We start from the raw sequence: 18,833 nt of genomic DNA, 5'->3' as shown, positions 1-18,833 counted from the left end.
AATCATCATTTTTTGGAATCTATTCTAACATTAGTTGTGCCAAATGCAGAATATGTGGTGTTAACTCATTTTAAAAAAAAGAGACTGCATCCCCAGCCACTCTCCAGGCCACCTTCACCAACTGACCTGCTGATCCTGGAGCTGCGTCTCCCTGCTTTCCCATCTCACCAGGAGACAGCAGGCAGCTCTGTACAGGGCGCTTTGCAGAGACTGCCTTGTAAACATGTTCTGAGTAATAGCTTTGAGTGCTTGAGTTGGGAACTGAATGCGTGAAGAGCTGTGACTGCAGAAAACTCTCTACCCATTTCCAAGAGTAACGGTAGAGGAACTGAGCAGAGCTTGCAGACAATACATCTTGAAGGCTTGGCTCTGTCTTGAAGCATAGAATCATAGACTCATAGAATGGTTTGGGTTGGAAGGGACCTTAAAGATCACCTAGTTCCAACCCCCCTGCCATGGCGGGGGGTTTCCACTGGTTCCACTAGACGAGGCTGCTCAAAGACCCATCCAACCTGGCCTTGAACACTTCCAGGGATGGGGCATCCACAACCTCTCTGGGCAACCTGTTCCAGTGCCTCACCACCCTCACAGTGAAGAACTTCTTACTTACATCTAATCTAAATCTACCCTCTTTCAGTTTAAAGCCATTACCCCTTGTCCTATCACTACATGCCCTTGTAAAAAGTACCTCTCCAGCTTTCTTGTAAGCTCCCTTTAAGTACTGAAAGGCCGAATAAGGTCTCCCTGGAGCCTTCTCTTCTCCAGGCTGAGCAACTCCAACTCTTATCTTGTATTCATAGGAGAGGTGCTCCAGCATTCTGATCATCTTCGTGGCCCTCCTCTGGACTCACTCCAATGGGTCCATGTCCTTCTTATGCTGGAGACCCCAGAGCTGAACACAGTACTCTAGGTGGGGTCTCACGAGAGCAGAGTAGAGGTGGAGAATCACCTCCCTCGATCTGCTGGTCACACTTCTTTTGATGCAGCCCAGGATATGGCTGGCTTTCTGAGCTGCAAACAGACGTTGCCAGGTCATGTTGAGCTTCTTGTCAACCAACACCCTGAAGTTCTTCTCCTCAGGGCTGCTCTCAATCCACTCATTGCCCAATCTGTATTTGTCCTTGGGATTGCCCCGACCCATGTGCAGGACCTTGCACTTGGCCTTGTTGAACCTCATGAGGTTCGTATGGGCCCACCTCTCAAGCCTGTCAAGGTCCCTCTGGATGGCATCCCTTCCCTCCAGCGTGTCGACCAGGCCACACAGCTTGGTGTCGTCGGCAAACTTGCTGAGGGGGCAGTCAATCCTGCTGTCCGTGTCACTGACAAAGATGTTCAACAGCACTGGTCCTAATACCAACCCCTGAGGAGCACCACTCATCAGTGGTCTCCATGTGGACATTGAGCCGTTGACCATAACTCTTTGAGTATGACTATCCAGCCAATTCCTTATCCACTGAGTGGTCCATCCATCAAATCCATGTCTCTCCAATTTAGAAACAAGGATGTTGTGTGGGACAGTGTCAAGTGCTTTGCACAAGTCCAGGTAGATGACATCAGTTGCTCTTCCCTTATCCACCAGTGCTGTAACCCCATCATAAAAGGACACCAAATTTGTCAGGCATGATTTGCCCTTAGTGAAGCCATGTTGGCTGTCACCAATAACCTTATTTTCCATGTGCCTTAGCATAGTTTCTAGGAGGATCCGCTCCATGATCTTGCCGGGCACAGAGGTGAGACTGACTGGCCTGTAGTTCCCTGAGTCTTCCTTTTTTCCCTTTTTAAAAATGGGGGTTATGTTTCCTCTTCTCCAGTCAGTGAGAACTTCCCTGGACTGCTACGACTTCTCAAAAATGATGGATAGTGTCTTAGCGACTTCATCCACCAGTTCCCTCAGGACCTGCGGATGCATCTCATCAGGTCCCATAGACTTGTGCACCTTCAGGTTCCTTAGATGGTCTTGAACCTGATCTTCTCCTATGGTGGGCAGTTCTTCATTCTCCCAGTCCCTGCCTTTGCCTTCTGTGACTTGGATGGTGTGGCTGGAGCACTTGCCGGTGAAGACTGAAGCAAAAAAGTCGTTGAGTACCTCAGCCTTCTCCATGTCCCAGGTAACCAGGTCTCCCGTTTCCTTCCAGAGAGGGCCCACGTTTTCCCTAGTCTTCCTTTTATCATCGATATACCTATAGAAGCTTTTCTTGTTGTCCTTGACGTCCCTGGCCAGATTTAATTCTATGAGGGCTTTAGCTGTCTTAACCAGATCTCTGGCTGCTTGAACAATTTCTCTGTATTCTTCCCAGGCTACCTGTCCTTGCTTCCTCCCTCTGAAGGCTTCGTTTTTGTGTTTGAGCTTGTCCAGGAGCTCCTTGTTCATCCATGCAGGCCTCCTGGTGTTTTTGCCTGACTTCCTCTTTGTTGGGATGCATCGCTCCTGAGCTTGGAGGAGGTGACCCTTGAATATTAACCAGCTTTCTCGAGCCCCTCTTCCTTCCAGGGCTTTATCCCATGGTACTCTACCAAGGAGATCCCTGAAGAGGCAAGAGTCTGCTCTCCTGAAGTCCAGGGTAGTGAGCTTGCTGTGCACCCTCCTCGCTGCCTGAGGGATCTTGAACTCCACCATTTCATGGTCACTGCAGCCAAGGCTGCCCTTAAGCTTCACATTTCCCACCAGCCCCTCCTTGTTGGTGAGAACAAGGTCCAGCATAGCACCTTTCCTCCTTGGCTCCTCTATCACTTGGAGAAGGAAGTTGTCATCAGCGCTTTCCAGGAACCTTCTGGATTGCTTATGCCCTGCTGTGTTGTCCGTCCAATAGATATCAGGTGGTTGAAGTCCCCCAATGAAGACCAGGCCTTGTGAATGTGAGGCTGCTCCTATCTGTCTATAGAGGGCCTCATCTGCTTGGTCTTCCTGGTCAGGTGGCCTGTAGTGAACCCCCACTCTAGTGTCACCTGTCCCTGTCCTCCCTTTAATCCCGACCCAGAAGCTCTTGGTCGGCTCCTCATCCATCCCCAGGCAGAGCTCCATGCACTCCAGCTGGTCACTGACATAGAGGGTGACACCCCCTCCTCGTCTCCCCTGGCTGTCCTTTCTAAAGAGCCTGTACCCTTCCATTCCAACACTCTAGTTATACGAGACATTCTATCATGTCTCCGTGATGCCAATAAGATCATAGCCCTGCAAGCGTGCAAATAGTGTGGAACTGCTGTGCTGGCACATACATACAAAAGAGCTCATTTGCTGAAAGATAACTGCGTGTTGAAAGGCATATGGTGAATCCATTTCATTTCTGTGCACAACTGCAGGATGTTTATCTCACCAGGGTTTGTGTCTTTTTTGATGACAGTGTTTTAAACCTCATAACAACGGTAATTTAATATGTTTTGGTCTGGCATTTATTTTTCTTCCTCTTTGACTAGGATGGGACTCGCGATATCTTTATTGATGGAGTGGTTGCTCGCAACAGAGCCCTGAATGGTGACATCGTGATAGTGAAACTGCTTCCCAAGGAACAGTGGAAGGTCAGTTCAATATATTTTACTGTGATTTGACAGAAAGAGCTTATTACTGTTTTCTTCACTAAACTTAAGGCCTGGGACAGAGAATAGAGAATTTCCTACAAATCAGATTAGCTAAACTGCAGTTTATGCTGCAGTACATTAGAACACTTTATCCATTACAACGTTTGGAAGAAGTCATACCTAAAGTGTTGAAACCTCACTCTTTGCATGGAATGGCCTTCTTTATCACTGTGTGGAGAAGTCTGATGACAAGGCTTGTGCAAAGCATGGTTGTCAGAGGTGACTTTTGATACCTGTTATTTAGCTGTCTTCATGCTGTGGCACTGGATAGTTCTGTGTAGGTGTTTGCAATTGCTCGTGTATTTGACAAGTGCTGCTCACAAAGCTTTAGTAATGATTAACTCTAATTTGTGGGTGGTCAGTCCATGGAAAGCTTATCTTGTCACAGCTCCAGATTTTGTGGTAATACCCTTCTTTACATGAATGAACAATGTGTGAAATGATTGGAGCAATGCAAATGTGGGACAATCCATTTTTCATTTTCATGTCTGAGAATTTCACTAATATCACTCTGGGTTTTTTTTTTTCTTTCACTGATCAAACTCAAAGTCCTTTCAAACATCTGGATAATTTTATCTTGTTTGCAGGTTTATCTTCTAACACCACTACGCAAGAAAAGTTCTTACTCCTTTTCTCTAGTTGCTGGGAGATGTAAGCTACAGTTAGCAATTTTAACCTGGGTTTTCACACGTAAGCATGACAAAACTGCCACAAATTGTTTTCCAAACATGGTTTTTGAACTCTTCTTGAGAATTTAAAGACTATTGTATATCTTTGGGGCAAAAGTAATAGTGAAGGTGATTACAGCAGGGTGGGGACTCATCTGAACTACTTTGGCCTGGTGCTTTTTCCTCATTCTATTTACCTTCTCTGCATGTTCTTGTTTGAAGTTATATGTTTTTAGGCTTGCAAATGCAAGGTCTTCAGTCTGGTCATTTGTTGAACCTTCTACCTTCTCTGTTTAAATCTAATGGCAGTGGAAATGATGGTTGGAAACATACTAGAACTTGTCTCTTAAGTATGCATAAAATGAGTAAATGACCTAAGTATTTATTGACACATGTAAATGCAAAGCTACCTTATGCAAAAGGCAACCATAGGTGGGGTCGAAGATACTACAAGGATATCCATATACAAATATAGGAAAGAGGTCTGCTGCTATCTATGTAACCTCTGAAAACCAATTTTGAGGGTCAAAGCAAAATTTCTTTGATACCTATTCAAGAGTCCAGATCAGAGTTCACTAAATCTGTGATGATTACTATATGTTTGGATCACCAAATCCATATACGTAAATTATCTTTTGTATTAGACCATTCCATATAGTTGGAAAAATGGAATAGTTTGGGTGCTTAGATCCTTTGCCAGGACCTGCCAGCACAAGGGCTTCTTTGTAGGCTTGATAGAGGTTGCCTGAGCTGGAAACTTTGTCTGCAGTTTTCCATTCATATCTGGCTCTAAATAAAGATAACGCCCCTCCCCCCTCCCATCCTCATACCTTCATATATTCAACAGTAATGTTTTTTATGCATACAAGAGGAAGGGTTCAGAATATTCTCCCTGTCCTGGGCAAATGCTGGAATAAATAGAACTGGTGGAGAAGTGATACCTGACTGCAAGGAGGCAATTCAGAAGACTTTAGCGTTTTGTAGTATGATTATGATTCTTCCATGGTGAATTTAACCTTGCCAAATGAAGTAGCTGTAACATGCCATTCATGTTTTTCAGCCACACAGGTGCTGCCCTGTGTTGTCTCATTTTTTGTTTCTTGCCATCAGCAACTTAATCAGCGATGACATCCCTTTTCCCCTGCTCCCTGAATCTCTTGCTATGCACTCATGTTTGTATTAGTTCTTTGGGAAAGGTGCCACTAAGTTGCACTGAAAGATACTGCATTCTGCCAAGTAATTCATACTGATTAATGATAAACTGTCGCAACCTATTTTAGGTTTTTCCATTTGTTTAGTCTCATGCTGCTGCACAGCTGCCACATAGGTGTCTTGAGGGTTTTCTCCTTCCCGTTGGGCCTTTGGAACAAGCTGAACAGCTTCAATTATTTCCTTGAAAAATGTAAATCAGATATATGGTATAACTGATGCTCTCAGAGGAGACTTTACAGGCTCTGTACATATTGGTTTGTTAGGATTGAGATGTGCGTGCTGATTATTTTTATGGTTCACTATTCCCAACCCAATAGTCTGTGCTCCACCAAGAACTGAGCTGGGTTTTTTGCTGGCAAACCAGTGTCTTGCACAAGATGAGGTTGCTGTTACAGCAGTGTGGCGGGTCTGTGCCTTCTGAGTTTCAAGCACCCTGGATTGCCTCTGGATGCTCTGGGGGAAGATCTTCCCATTGCTAGTGCAGGTGATTCCTGCCATGGACCTCTTCATGCAAAGTCACAGTGTAATGCTGCATCCCAGTAATGGCAGGACTTGACTTAGCTGGAACCTTGGTTCAATTTATGTGTGTAAATGGGAGGAAGGGGGAAAACATGTGACTGATAAAACTATGGATTTTGGATAGGGCAATCTGTGTTTGCTTGAAGAGTTGAGAAAGTTGGGAGCTGCCCTGTACCCATGAGTCAGTCTTTGCGGGTCAAGTGCCTGTGAGAGAACACCACTGTCCAGAACAGTTTCTCCAGGGATATACTGTGTTCTGCTGAGCCTGTAATGGTGATACCTTACACACAGGTATAAATGCCACAGTGAAATATAAGGGGATGGTGAAATACTCTAGATGTATGATTATACTTTATATAATACCTTCTTGAGAGGGACAGCAATATTTTCTTCCTCCAGCCCTCCAGTTCCTGGCTCAGTTGTGGGAAATTTATCAGGCTTGAATTTCTCAACATTGTATCCTTCCCAGCATGTGCATCAAGTGCTTGGATGAGCTACTGTGGTCCTCCCTGTGCTTATTCTGTCTGGTCTTAAAGCTTTGTTTGTTCATACATCCTCTGGGAGAGCTGCTTGCTGTTCAGTGATGATCAGTTTGTCAGTTCATATTTCTGTGCTTACTATTAGTTCCGATCAAGAGCCAACAATTTCAGTGTGGCACCACCAGCTTGAGGGAGAGACATTTTGTCCCCCAAATTTGTTATCTTGCACTCCTGAAGAAGGTGGCCATCGGCTTCCTTCCAGGGTTGAGTGGCGTGCATTGCGGTGACCGCATTTGGAGGCTCTATTTCAGAAGTTCCTCTCCTGTCCTCTTGTGTTACATCTTGGGAATATTGAGGTGCTATGGTAACTTTCAAATATTTAGCTTTTGCAAAGTAAGGTATTTGACTTAGACTGTTTTTCCAGGTACTTAACCTACTCTTAGCAAATGAAGTCAGAGTATCGTTGCAGTTAGCTAGACTGTCCCCTTCTTTACTTCAAGCTGTAGGGCTTCCCTGAATCTGTGCCTTTATCTTTTGGAAGAACGTCACAATAAAAGATAGCCAGTGACAGAGGATTTAGCTCAGTCCTTGTCAATTATTCTGATAAAGAAGAAAAATGATGCTCTATTTCTTGACTGATTTTCACTACTTTAACTTCCACCCATGGGTTCCTATTATGTTTTATGGAGTGGTGCTTACATCAATTTCAGGAGCTTCAGTTATACAGTGGCATAATTACTGGAAGGCAAGAAAATGTTGATATGACGATTACAGCAATATTTCTCAGGCTCATCAAGGAGGGAAGCAACATGTCAGTATAAAGGATAAACCTAACCCATCTTTCCTCGCAGCCTCTTTTTGCTCTTTTACTGTCTGCTTAATTGCCAGGCAGAATTTGTTTAATTTCAGATATCTGTTTTGGTTTTTCTTGCAAGATGTAATTTCTTTGGTAGAAGGAAATAGCATAATAAGTCATTTGATATCACTTGGGGCTTAGATTCCTGGCCGAATCTCTGGTGCTTTTAGAGTAGTAGTTTATAATGTGGAATGTTTTTCATGACAACCGTCTCACGCATTGCATGCTATGGCTGAAATTTTAGAGTCTTAGTCTGAAAATAGTACCCAGATGAGGACTTTTTGCCGCTCAAAACTGCCTGAAAGGAATTTTGGGGTCCAACCCGCTATTGCTTGCTACAATATGCAGAGAGATCTCCAGTTCTCCATCTGTTTGCAGCAGTGGTATATTAAAACAATAACACCATATACTATATATATACATAAAAAAATGACAGGTTAACCTGCCAGTGTCTCAGAGAGCAGTGCCTGCAAGTGGTATCTTTTGTTGTTGTTTCATGAATCATTTCCCCCTCAGCTTAAAGTGCTCCTTTGCACTATTTTCATCTGGTTCTTTTGATCTTGTCAGAAGGTCTCCAAGGCCAAGGATGTAGAACTGCTCACTTACATACAGTGTGCGTTGCTGGATAATAGGATAATGGGTCCAGCATTTTAGTCATGAAGTGTCCGAAAGTGATGGAAATAGTAATTCTTTATAGCTCATGAAAGCACATGTTCTCTTCAACACTGAGGTGTCAGATACAATACGGTGCAGCAGGAGATCTTAGAGCTGCGTCTCCTAGAGCCATATATCAGAGATAAATATTTAAACACTTTCTGTACAAAAGACATAAACTACAATTCGCTTTTCCCAGCTGTGACTGTTGTTGCCATAATTACGAACAAACTCAGAGAGGGTACAATTTGATTCAAGCAGACATCACAAATATCACCATTTATAGTTTGAACAGAGCTACGTATGCTGGCAAGTCACTGCCTCCAACCGTTGGTGAAAACCTATGAACCATTAGTTGTCCAGAGGGGATGCTAGCTTTGGATTTGCCCTGGTGAATAACGATTCATTTCAGCAAAATTCTTCTGAGAGTCAGTTTCTTCTCAAAATCTCCCAGCTAATGCAAGGACAACAGTAACTCAGGAGGAGATGGGGTTCTTAGAGGGTTATCACAGCAATACTGTTTGAGTCTTAGCAATCAAGAATGTTGTTTGGAAACATTACATTCATAATAATAATAAAAAAAAAGTTCTGGAGAAGTCATTATTGAAATAGTAAGTGTTCTGGCACACCGAAAACATTCAAGTGTAATTCATGATATCTAGGAGTAAAGTGGGAAGCCTAAGAAGCTGGCTAGGAAGATGTCCAGAAAAGCAGAGCTCTCGCAAATCTGAAAGGTTGATGGATGCTGTAGGGAGGAAGGGTAGTTGGTTTTTTTTTTTAATTTGTTTTGCTGTAGACTTTACAGTGTGGGCTGTAAGTTGATGGTCGCACGCATGTGCATGCACTCCCCACCCCATCTCGGAAAATCCCCAAACCACAAATTGGTAGAATCTGGAGAAGCTTCATTACATGCTTATTTTCTGGTTGTGCTATTCTCTGGATGGCGACATGTTGTTCCACACTGCCGGGTCTGATGGACCTTCGCTGTGAGGTGGCACAGTTCTTTCCAGGCTTTGCTTAGCTCCAAACTGGCTGGGTATGGAACAGCAATACAGGTTGATAGCAAAAACGCTGAGAAAATAGGAAGTCTTGCTGACTGAGACATATGTGGCATTACATTTGTTCTTCTTGCAGATGTTGCTTTCACATTTTGTTAATCAAATATCACTTGAAGTGAATCAACCAACGTCTTAACACAGTGAATTTTAATAGCAAGACCTGGCATGCTTTTTATGGTGTATATAATGATAAAATAACTATAATGATCTGGGTTGTGTGAGATTGCTGTGACCCAGTGCTGCATTCATCCTTTGCCTCCCCCTGGATGTGTAAAACAAGGAGGCAAGAAATACCAGTGTTTTCGGATGTTGCAAGCAACCTTACCTTCCTGAGAAGGACCTTTCCTGTCAATACCTGCCTCTGTCTTTCTGATCAGAAAGCCAAAACCAGGATCCCAAATAATAAAATCACAAGAAAGGTACAGAGTTTTTGAACAATCTAATGTCCTTTTTATTCCTCCTCCTCCTCCTGTGCTGGGTAAGAGTGATATTAGAAGGCAAATTGTTTAGGTAGGAAGGCAAGCTTCTTTTTATTGACTGCCTGCATCCTGTCCTACCAGCGCAGGATTACACTGCAGATGTGGTTGGGCTGCGCAGATGCAGAATAAGATAAAAACGTTACCCTTAGGTGAACAGTCAAGCATTAAATAATCATTCATCTCACATGTAGTCAGTTGTTATATCCCCATTGGAGTAATGGCAGATTAAGCCCCTTGTGATGGGGGTGACTTCAGGCTGTGTGAGCTACCACTAAATTTCAGTGTATGTTCCTGGAAGAGCTACATCTTGAATGGAAGGAAGTGCTCGTGGGGGCATCTGATCTTACTTTAGAATAGGAGTCAAGCCTACATTTAATACCTGATCTCTGTTCCTGTTCATTTTTTTTTCTTGGTCACATGAATATAATCTAGTACAGCAAATTGTTTCCTTTAACAACTAACTTTTCTTCAAGTGATTGTTTTAAACTCTATTCTTCCAAGTCTTCTGTAAATATGCACACATCACAGTCGATTATTCTTAATCCAATCTCTTATATAACAACTATCATTTTGGACTTTTCTTACTTTTTGGTTCCTGTGGAATTAGTATTTCTTAGAACTGTTTGCTTTTTGCCAGTTTGGAGACTTATTTGATGATATCACATGAGTGTTTGGAGCCCACACCTTATAAGAGTGAGTCAGGATACCTGTTGTGATGGGATTGGTTTTTGGAATGTCACACACATTAAACTCACTTAACTTTTTATAAATGCTTTCTTGAAAGACTGACCAGATTTTCAATAGTCTGGGTTTCTTTCAGGTCCACATAATTAGAGAAAAGCTTAAAAAAAAGTGTACTGATGATAAAATTCCCATCTGGCCTAATATTTGTACAATGAATGTTATACTATGGTGGTTTTTTTTAAGGAGATTGTACCCCTAATTTAGCTTGATAGCTGGAGAAATGAAGAACTACTATGACATTAAAAAGCTGTTAATCTTTAAAGTACCTAAGTGAGGTGGTTTTGGATCGTGTCCTAAGTTCTGAAGAAAAGTGCTACATATCTATTTGCATGTTTGTTCTCGTTATCAGCTGGCAGGGAAACAATTAGCTGCAGTATTTACATGTGGTCAAAGCTACTAAAGTTGGCTCATTAACTCTTTTCCCTTATTTCCTTAACTCATATTTATTTTTCTCAAAGCCATAAATCAGAGGGACAAGGAATCTAAAATAGAGGTGATTTATGTAAACAAAGAATTACAGCAGCTGGAGGAGTGACAGAGATTTTTCTACGACAGGTTCTTTGGGGCAAGATGTGGGACTTCCTTTATAACCACATGGTTTTTGGAGATATGGAAGATATTTGTCATCAGGGATGGGATGCCTTAAATTTGTTGTTGACACAAGGTAATTTGTAACTATCTAAGTTCTCTGAAGTCTAACAGTTAGGTTTTGAATCAGCATGCTGCCAGCTTCAAAGGGCTGGGATGGTCGTGCCTTATCCCAAACACTGTTCCTGTGTCGTCTTCCAGACGAGGCAAAGTGTAGCCAGGTTGCGAAGATCTCCTGGCCTCCCACTCCTTGTTCTCCTAGCTTTGTGACATTATTTGCTATGAGGGGATTCCCTTCTCAAATTTCTGAATCTGATATCCTAGCTGCTAGGCACATCACAAGAACTGGGAATGAGTCTATTCTTGGTGCACTATCATGCAGTGAAAGGAGGCCAGTGATTTGTATGCATCAACAGCAGTTTTCTTAACCCTGCTAACATAGGAAGTCTTACTTGCTTGCTACTTGGTATTATCCTTCACCCAATTAACATATAAATCAATGCCCTGGAACCTGTAACGGTTGCAGCATCTCCTTCTGCAACATCTTGAAGAATTGCAAGTGATGTTTTCAATCAAGTTTCTTATTTAAGAGATGCCACTCAAAACACTGAAAGATAAATTAAAATTCCTCCTGATTATCTTTTCCCACAAATTCCTCACTGCTTCAGTAGTTGTGTACTTGACATAATTTCTCAGTATGCGTTCACTGATAAAACAACTGGTGTGGGTTTTTGAAGGTCCCAGATTTTATCTGCACTTTCAAGTTTTTATCCCAGCCTTAACTACCCGGAGGCATTTTAAAAAGTGTTGGTAACCACTCTAGGAAAATACTGCAGGGTAGACTGCTGATCTACTAACCTTTCTGAAAAAGGCAGTCACATTTATATGTTTCCTTGCTTTCTCACTGTTTCTACTGGTTTGTTTTTGTTTTCTGTGTTCTGTCATGTCAGGCAATAACTGTTTCATGAATGTAGGTCTGTGTATGTCTCTTATGAGTTTTTTAGGTTTCCAGTATGCGAATGATTCATCCATCTTCAGCTGTATCACCTTCTGGGCTTGAAGCATTTCTCTGTTTTTAGCTTTGTCTAAATTATTTTGAAACAGAGAGCAGTGCCAAAACACATACTTTTAATTGAGCAGCTTTAGAAGTGTGAAAATGAAGACTTGGCATGATCTAATTAGCACTTGTGTATTTTGGTTGCAAAAAGTGACTGGTGAAGAATTCCCCAGACATCGTTCTCTGTTCTGTCTGAAAAAAATCCTGCATAAAGGTGTATATCCTGCTTAGTTCTTGTTGGTGCTTGGAAGTCCTGACTGTAATGCTTTTGCTAATTAGCTAGCTGCCAGGACATACTTCTGTTCTGTTCTCCTTGCTTTTTGCTTGTTTGTTGGAATAAGCATTGGCTACTTTTGTTTGTAAGCTCTATAGAAATTGGCATCTCTTTTCCTGTGGTTTCTTTAAATCCCTCATGGCATCACGTTTGCCGGGTTGGTGCTGTCTGGGGAAAGTCCCAAGGAGCTGTGTGAAGTGGGAGGGTTATCTCAGCAGCTTCTCTTTCTTCCTGACCTAATGACTGTTCAGGGGGGCAGGGAGTTCTGGTAAAACCCTTAAGTACGGTAGCCAGGTAACTCATCTCTATGCCCTACTTGATTTTTTTCCAGTAAAGTGAATTTCCTCCAGGGTTTTATCACCCCTTTTGATGTCAGATTTTTTTTTTTTTTTTAATTTTCTGTGCAGATCAGGTCTGCAGCTGTAGCCCCTTGTAGTAACTACAACTGCTGTGATAGTCTGGCTTAGGTTTGGACTTGTAGCCCTTCTCCCTTCAGTGCGAGGATGAGAGCTTGTCCGGTGACAAGCATCCTCTCTAAAGGGTCCCATCCACAACAAATGTAGGCAGAGCCCAGCTGCGTCTAATGATGCTGCAGGACCCATGCCCTGCACAGCCTGACCGCCTTGGGAACAGCTTGCTGCCCATTTCAACACAGTCTCTTTCTAACCAAGTACCGTCCCCTGGCCTTTAAGCTCACACTCTTGGCAAAGCAGCCTGGCAGCTGTGGAGCTTTGCAAATGCCTTTCTGTTCTCGCAGTTATCCCTTAAATGTGTAATTGGCTTGCTGGTGTTAGAGAGGCAGTGTATGGCCTCCCTGCTAATTTCTTTCAGTATCTCCATATTAGAGCAGTATCCAGAGGGAATGTACCAGCGATCTTTCCGGTGACTGCGCCTGGCTGCGTCACCCAGCCTGGAGCAGAGTTGCTGCCACCGGTACTGAAGAGCTGTGCAGCATCACCACCGCTGCTGCCCCTGGGTGAGAATAAATGGCTCATCTGGCTCTAGTTTATTTATCTAGCTGAGCAGAGGGTCTAATGCCATGGGTGAGTGCTGTGTTGGCAAGCGATCTGGTGCTTGAGCTTACCTCTTCGGGTCTGTATTGTACCATGTAGACGTACCCAAGGTTAATGGATGGCCATTAGTTTAATCTGATTTAGTTTGGTAGCTATGCTTCATGCATAGTCCAAGCAGTGTTTTGACAGCATGGCATTACTTTATCTCCTCTTCCTGTTTTTTCGCCCATATTCCCGAAGCTTTCTCTAAAACTGTTTATTCTTTTTTCTTCTCTGCACAGTTGTTGAACTGTGGATGTAATATGTTTATCAGCTCAGATTCGCGTCTTGGAAACTTAATTTACCTTTTTATGTAATGCTTTATCACTAATGCATGGTAACATTTCCTGGCAGGATATGCATTGTTAACATTCGTTTGTAGAAAAAAAAAAAAGCATAGAAGCGGATGGCTCTCCTCTTGTAAGGTTCAAAAGTTTGTAAAGCAAAAAAAGGAAAATGTTCTTCACGGTACCTGACATCATTTTAGTCCCACCATCCTACTTTCCCATGGAGTGACTCCTATCAGTGGCTAAGATATAACGGAGCCCAAAGTCTAGGTGTGGTGGCAGCCATCAGTGTCAAGTAAAGGAAGGGCTGGGAGGGGAAGGCTGGCCTTGTCAGGGCAGTGTCTCTGTCTACACAGTAATTTCCTATGAGCTGACTGAGACCTTGGGCAGACTTTTTGCTAACAAAACCACTACCACATGTCAAAATGGATTTCCACCCTCCCTCCCCCCCATTGTCTTTTTGTCACTGAAGGAGTCAGCATTATCCAGTGGTCAGTTATTCAGCTGTCCACCCTCCTGCACCAGCAAAGCCACTTAAGCAAGTTAACTACACTGGTTTCTTGGGGATGAGTGGTGCATCACTGCAGCAGCCATGGGACATGCAGTGACATGGGAATGGTCCTGGGGCCTGAGGCTTGTCTTTGAGCATTTAGTTGCTATGATCATGAGTAAACTGTTAGACTGTGCTTCAGAGCTCCAGTTCCCAAGCACTGATTTCTGTTAAGTGCTTTGTGAAAGAAAGAAAGAAAAAAAAATAATCTGCAGTTAAACTAATCTCCTCTAACAATGTATAACGCGTTCTGAGGACCAGTGCTGGAGGAAAGGGCGTTGTACAAAATTGCAGACAACAAAATATACATAAGTCTTTGTGCAGGGCTTTTGTGGTATTAGGAAAAAGAGCTCCCAACACTGGCATATCACCCTCTCTGATTAAATACTGTGGTTTCACCAGCTAAGGATCAATTACTTTAGAAAGTGCTAAGTATTTGTCAAGTACTCTTCCTTCAGATATTTCACATCCGGATCCTTTTGTCTTCATCGGCTTGCCTCAACACCTCTGCTGCTCAACAGGCTGGGCGTGCTCCCTCCTACCCCTCCTTGTGGCCCAAATGCCATGCCCTGCACCTTGCCTCAGCCTTAACTTCTTATATAAAAGTAGCTGGTTGCATAAGTTGATCCATGTCACTTGGGTGACCTGAGGGACCAGGAGGAGATTAAATACTCGCCTCTAATCAGCAGCTCTATGCCTTTGTGTCTATTAAAGAAAATCTCGTCCCTTTTGCAGATGTGAGGAGGTGTATAGCACAGCTCCTATGTCCTGGCTAGGAAGAAACCCAAGGAAATGCTCTTTGTTTAAACTGCGTTGACCATTTTTAGTGTAAAGTGTTTTTCCAGCTGAGTCCATGGCTGGATGTACTGTACATTATAGAATTATGATATAAAAAAAAGTGATGAAAAACATCAACATTGAATTTTAAATTTGCCACAGGTGCTGCTTTATTAGTTGCTGCCACCTTTTAAAATTTTTCAAGTCTCTTATTTTCCAGGGTTAGTCAGAACAGCATCGGAATAAATATCTTCCTGCCTGTGTTGCACCCCCTCAGCTCTGAAATGAAAAATAATGTGGGCTTAGCAAAACCTCTGCTCTTTCCCAAGACATACCAGGAGAAGCTTGCTTTATTTCTTTACCAGGTATACATAACCTTTTCTTCACAATAAAAATATCACACCACACCCCCCCGAATTAATTATCTTTTGATACATGGTTATGAAAAAAATTCTACCCAAACCCTGTCAAATTTTTCCAGCACAGTCTTCCTGATATTCTCACTGTGGAGAAGTAAATACAGAATAAATGAGTGAGTTGGGAATAGAGAATCCCAGTTCATGTATCTTTGATAAGTGGAAGTGAATACAGACAAGACAGAGATGATTTTTTAAAATTTGCACTGAAGAAGGTATAAATCATACCTCAATACATTACACATTACAGGATATTTATGCTTGTGTAAACGTTATAGTTAAAGTTGAGCTTAGTCAACCTTTCTGAGTTACAAGCTTAGAGAATTGAGTGCAGGTCTACAGCAAAACTTGTTTTGAGCAGAAAACTGATTTCAGAGGTTTGTTTTGAAGTCGGTGATTTATAGACAAAATTTGGTAAAGCCTATTCAGTGATTCTTCTCAAATTAAAGTAAAATGCTGTGTGTTGAAATGTTTTCATTTCATGTTGTTGTACCTGTGGAAGGACTTACCTGAAGAATTTTCTCTTAAGATGAAGCTTTGCAGCTGATGACTCCAGGGTGAAAACTTGACATGTGTGCTTCCGCTTGGCTATGAGAAGAGGAAAAAAAAGGAAAGACCCAGAGTCTTTAGCATGTTTAAACTTTTGGGCGTTGCTTTGGAAAAGCTAATATTCATTAGAAGTGAATACCTTTAGAATCTAGTAAATCATACAAGTGCACGTGACAGTTTTGATATGATAGATGAGCATGTTAGGCCAGCGATGGGGAAACTTCATCTTAAGTGGTTGTTGGCATGTTAAACAGGAATGAGCCACTCCCTGTGGAGGTCAAGAGTACATTGGTATTTGTGTGGCAATTTTTGACTGTTCGAAAGGAACAAGAGCAGTTTAAATTCCCAAGTAATGCATAGTTACATGAACTGTAGCTTGCAAGGTTTCGAGCTAATATGCTGGAGTAATTTATACTACTAAAAGTTCTGTGTTTTATCATTAAAGAAAAACAAAACATACTACTTTTTGTATTGGAGGGCTGTAGCATGCTTGTTTCACTGTACCTCTGTTGCAATATCCATATGTTTTATATGACTTGCTGTGAAATATTTATGCAGGTGAGAACAGTGTCTATAGTGAGACTGATTTGTGTATTAATTTACCTTGACCTCTAATTTCAAAGCACCGTAGCAACTTTCTGTTTTTCTTTTAGGTCAGGTCTCAGCGCTTTTAGAGCTTGCTGATCCTGGCTCATTGTTTTACGTCATTGGCAGTTTTGAAGCTATTAAATGTTTAAGTTGCATCTTTCAGTTACGAATTCATAGCTTGCTTCAGTGTCATTTGAAGTGGAATTTGGGGGGAACAGAACATGATGAGAGGATAAAATAAGAGGCATACAGTTGAATGGTGTGAGCACTGAAACTGGTTTCATCCAGTTTTTGAAGTATTGACTTAATTTTTAACTAGCCTAGACTAAGGGTTTGATAAATTGGGGATGTATGGACTGTACTGGGCAAAGAAAGCAATATTCCGTTAAGAAATTATGAAAACGATTCATATTGTAGAGCTTGGGTAGAACATTTTAATTGTACTCCTGTGCATAATGCAGTAAAATAACTTCTGGGAGGTATTAAGACAACTTTACGATGTGGTCAAATTAGAAAGAAAATTATTAGTTAAGAATTGAATAACTTGCTTAGTTTTATTATGGTGGAGTCCTATTAAGATTTTACAAGGAAGCAGGTTTGATCATATACTTGGTTTGAAGTCAAGTTTGTGTTGCAGGTAGCCTTTGATCTTCAGAAGCCTTTCTCAGTTGGTTTGAGTGTGCTCCTTAGAGGAGGGATGTCTTTGGTGGAGGTGACTGGCCATGTCTGCTGATGGCTTGCAGTACAGGTGCGTTGTTATGGAGTGAGAACCGGTTCCTCCCTGGAGCTGGAAGACATGGTGTGAACTGGTAGGTTATCGATAACCTTTTGTATGTTTAACAAGACAAATCCTTCCGTTTAATTGTTTCACTGTGAACAAACGCTTATCACCGGATGTTTTTGGACTTGTATCCCTTTTAATTTGTTTTGGACCAGGGACTGTAAAAGCCATTTAATCATCTGCAACATGCAGCAAAAGCTTTAACTTCAGAAAACGGCAGTGAGACGGGGCTGGGGTATCTGGGGGGTGCTGCCCCAGCAGAGTGCCCGTGGAGCTGCTGATGCTGCTGAGCAGCACGTGTGTGCAGGGGGGTGTTGCAGGTTATAGAGCAAGTATTCCCCAGCTTGTTATAATTGCTTAAACAAGAACTGCAGTTACTCCCAGTGCCTTATGTGCAACCTCCTGGTGTCATTTGACTTCTCCTAGTGCTGTATAATTGGGGGGCTAGGGGTTATAAAGTACTTGATTCTGTAGTCTGTGGGTGAGACAGGTAGACTTAGGTGGGAGAGTGTGTGCCTGCTTCAACACTTCACATGGCCAATCACTACCCCTATGTTATATCCTTCACTTGCTTTCTCTCTATGCATCTTCCATTCCCTAGTGCCAGGGTCCAGCATAGCCAAACTGTGGGGGTGGAAGTGGTGACTTTGGGTCCAATGGAGAAGTGGGATTTGAATTTGGATCCCCAGCAGCCTGAGAAGAAACTGCTGTGTGAAGTGTTTTCTTCTTCTGATAATGGTGTTATGGCATAAGTGTAGCATGGTACACGGTAAAACAGCAAATTAGCTTGAAGGGTGAACAGACATTTCAAAACAAGGCAGAGAATTTAAGGAGGTATTAAGCAAGAAGGAAGTGGAGGATTTAATGTTTTACTTGAGAGGGCATTAACTTGCTTTTCACATGTCCTCAGCTCTCGAGACAACGTAGATGCTTTGGGTACTAATAGTCTTTGATGTGGTAGCCATCATCTATGGGTGGAATGGGAGCAGGCAAGTGGGAAGTTTGCCACGTCAAAGCCAACAAATACACTAATTTTGCTGCTGAGAAAGTAAATGGAAGGGGTTTCCTAAAGCTGTGGGCTGCCTGGGTAGGATCTGAGAACTTGCCCGTCTTCCTTTTCTGTTTATCAGCTTAGGATGAATGGTGAGTCATTGTTAGCTGCATGGCGTGTTTCATTATTGGAGACCTGTCAGAAGAGTTGATTAATAATCCAGAGCATTTGGATTCAATGTGATAAAGCTAATCATAACAAAATACTTCAGTGCCTAACTTGAAGCTGTGAAGAAAATTCTGTTATCTTAAAAGTGTGTATATGGAAGGGCTAACTTCTTCTTTTTTTACAAGATAAACATAAACTCAGTGAGTTGCAGAGTGGCAGTACTGTTCCCAGAGGCTGCTTTCCAAACTTCCCTGTGATGAAGTGGAGGCGAGATTTAGTCCTGTCACTTGTGGAATTTCAAGAATATACTTCTCAAGACCTCTTAAGTTACATGATGGAAGTTGTTATGGAAACATCTTAATTAAGTGATACATAAATAATTGTAAGGAACACAAATTTACTTTCTTCTCAGTTTTTTGGAGTAGCCTGCCTTTTTGCTGGGTGTGAATTTGCCTTTTTATTTCTGTCAAGTCACTTAAACAATTTATCATTAACACATTTACTGTATTA

The 18,833-nt window shown here is 42.2% G+C and overlaps 1 protein-coding gene across 1 annotated transcript in view; it reads left to right on the top strand.

The window, feature by feature from the left end:
• DIS3L2 (DIS3 like 3'-5' exoribonuclease 2) overlaps positions 1-18,833 on the top strand; it is a 197,037-nt gene that overhangs the window by 29,128 nt on the left and 149,076 nt on the right. The window contains exon 6 of the mRNA XM_010573014.1: positions 3,415-3,516. Within this exon, the coding sequence (XP_010571316.1) occupies positions 3,415-3,516 (102 nt within the window). The remainder of the gene's footprint in view (positions 1-3,414; positions 3,517-18,833) is intronic.

Source organism: Haliaeetus leucocephalus, unplaced genomic scaffold (genome assembly GCF_000737465.1).
Source record: "Haliaeetus leucocephalus isolate CR32 unplaced genomic scaffold, Haliaeetus_leucocephalus-4.0 Scaffold362, whole genome shotgun sequence".
In the NCBI taxonomy this organism is placed as follows: Eukaryota; Metazoa; Chordata; class Aves; order Accipitriformes; family Accipitridae; genus Haliaeetus; species Haliaeetus leucocephalus.
Note: the sequence above shows the minus strand (reverse complement) of the source record. Positions and strands in the feature narration are given on the sequence as shown.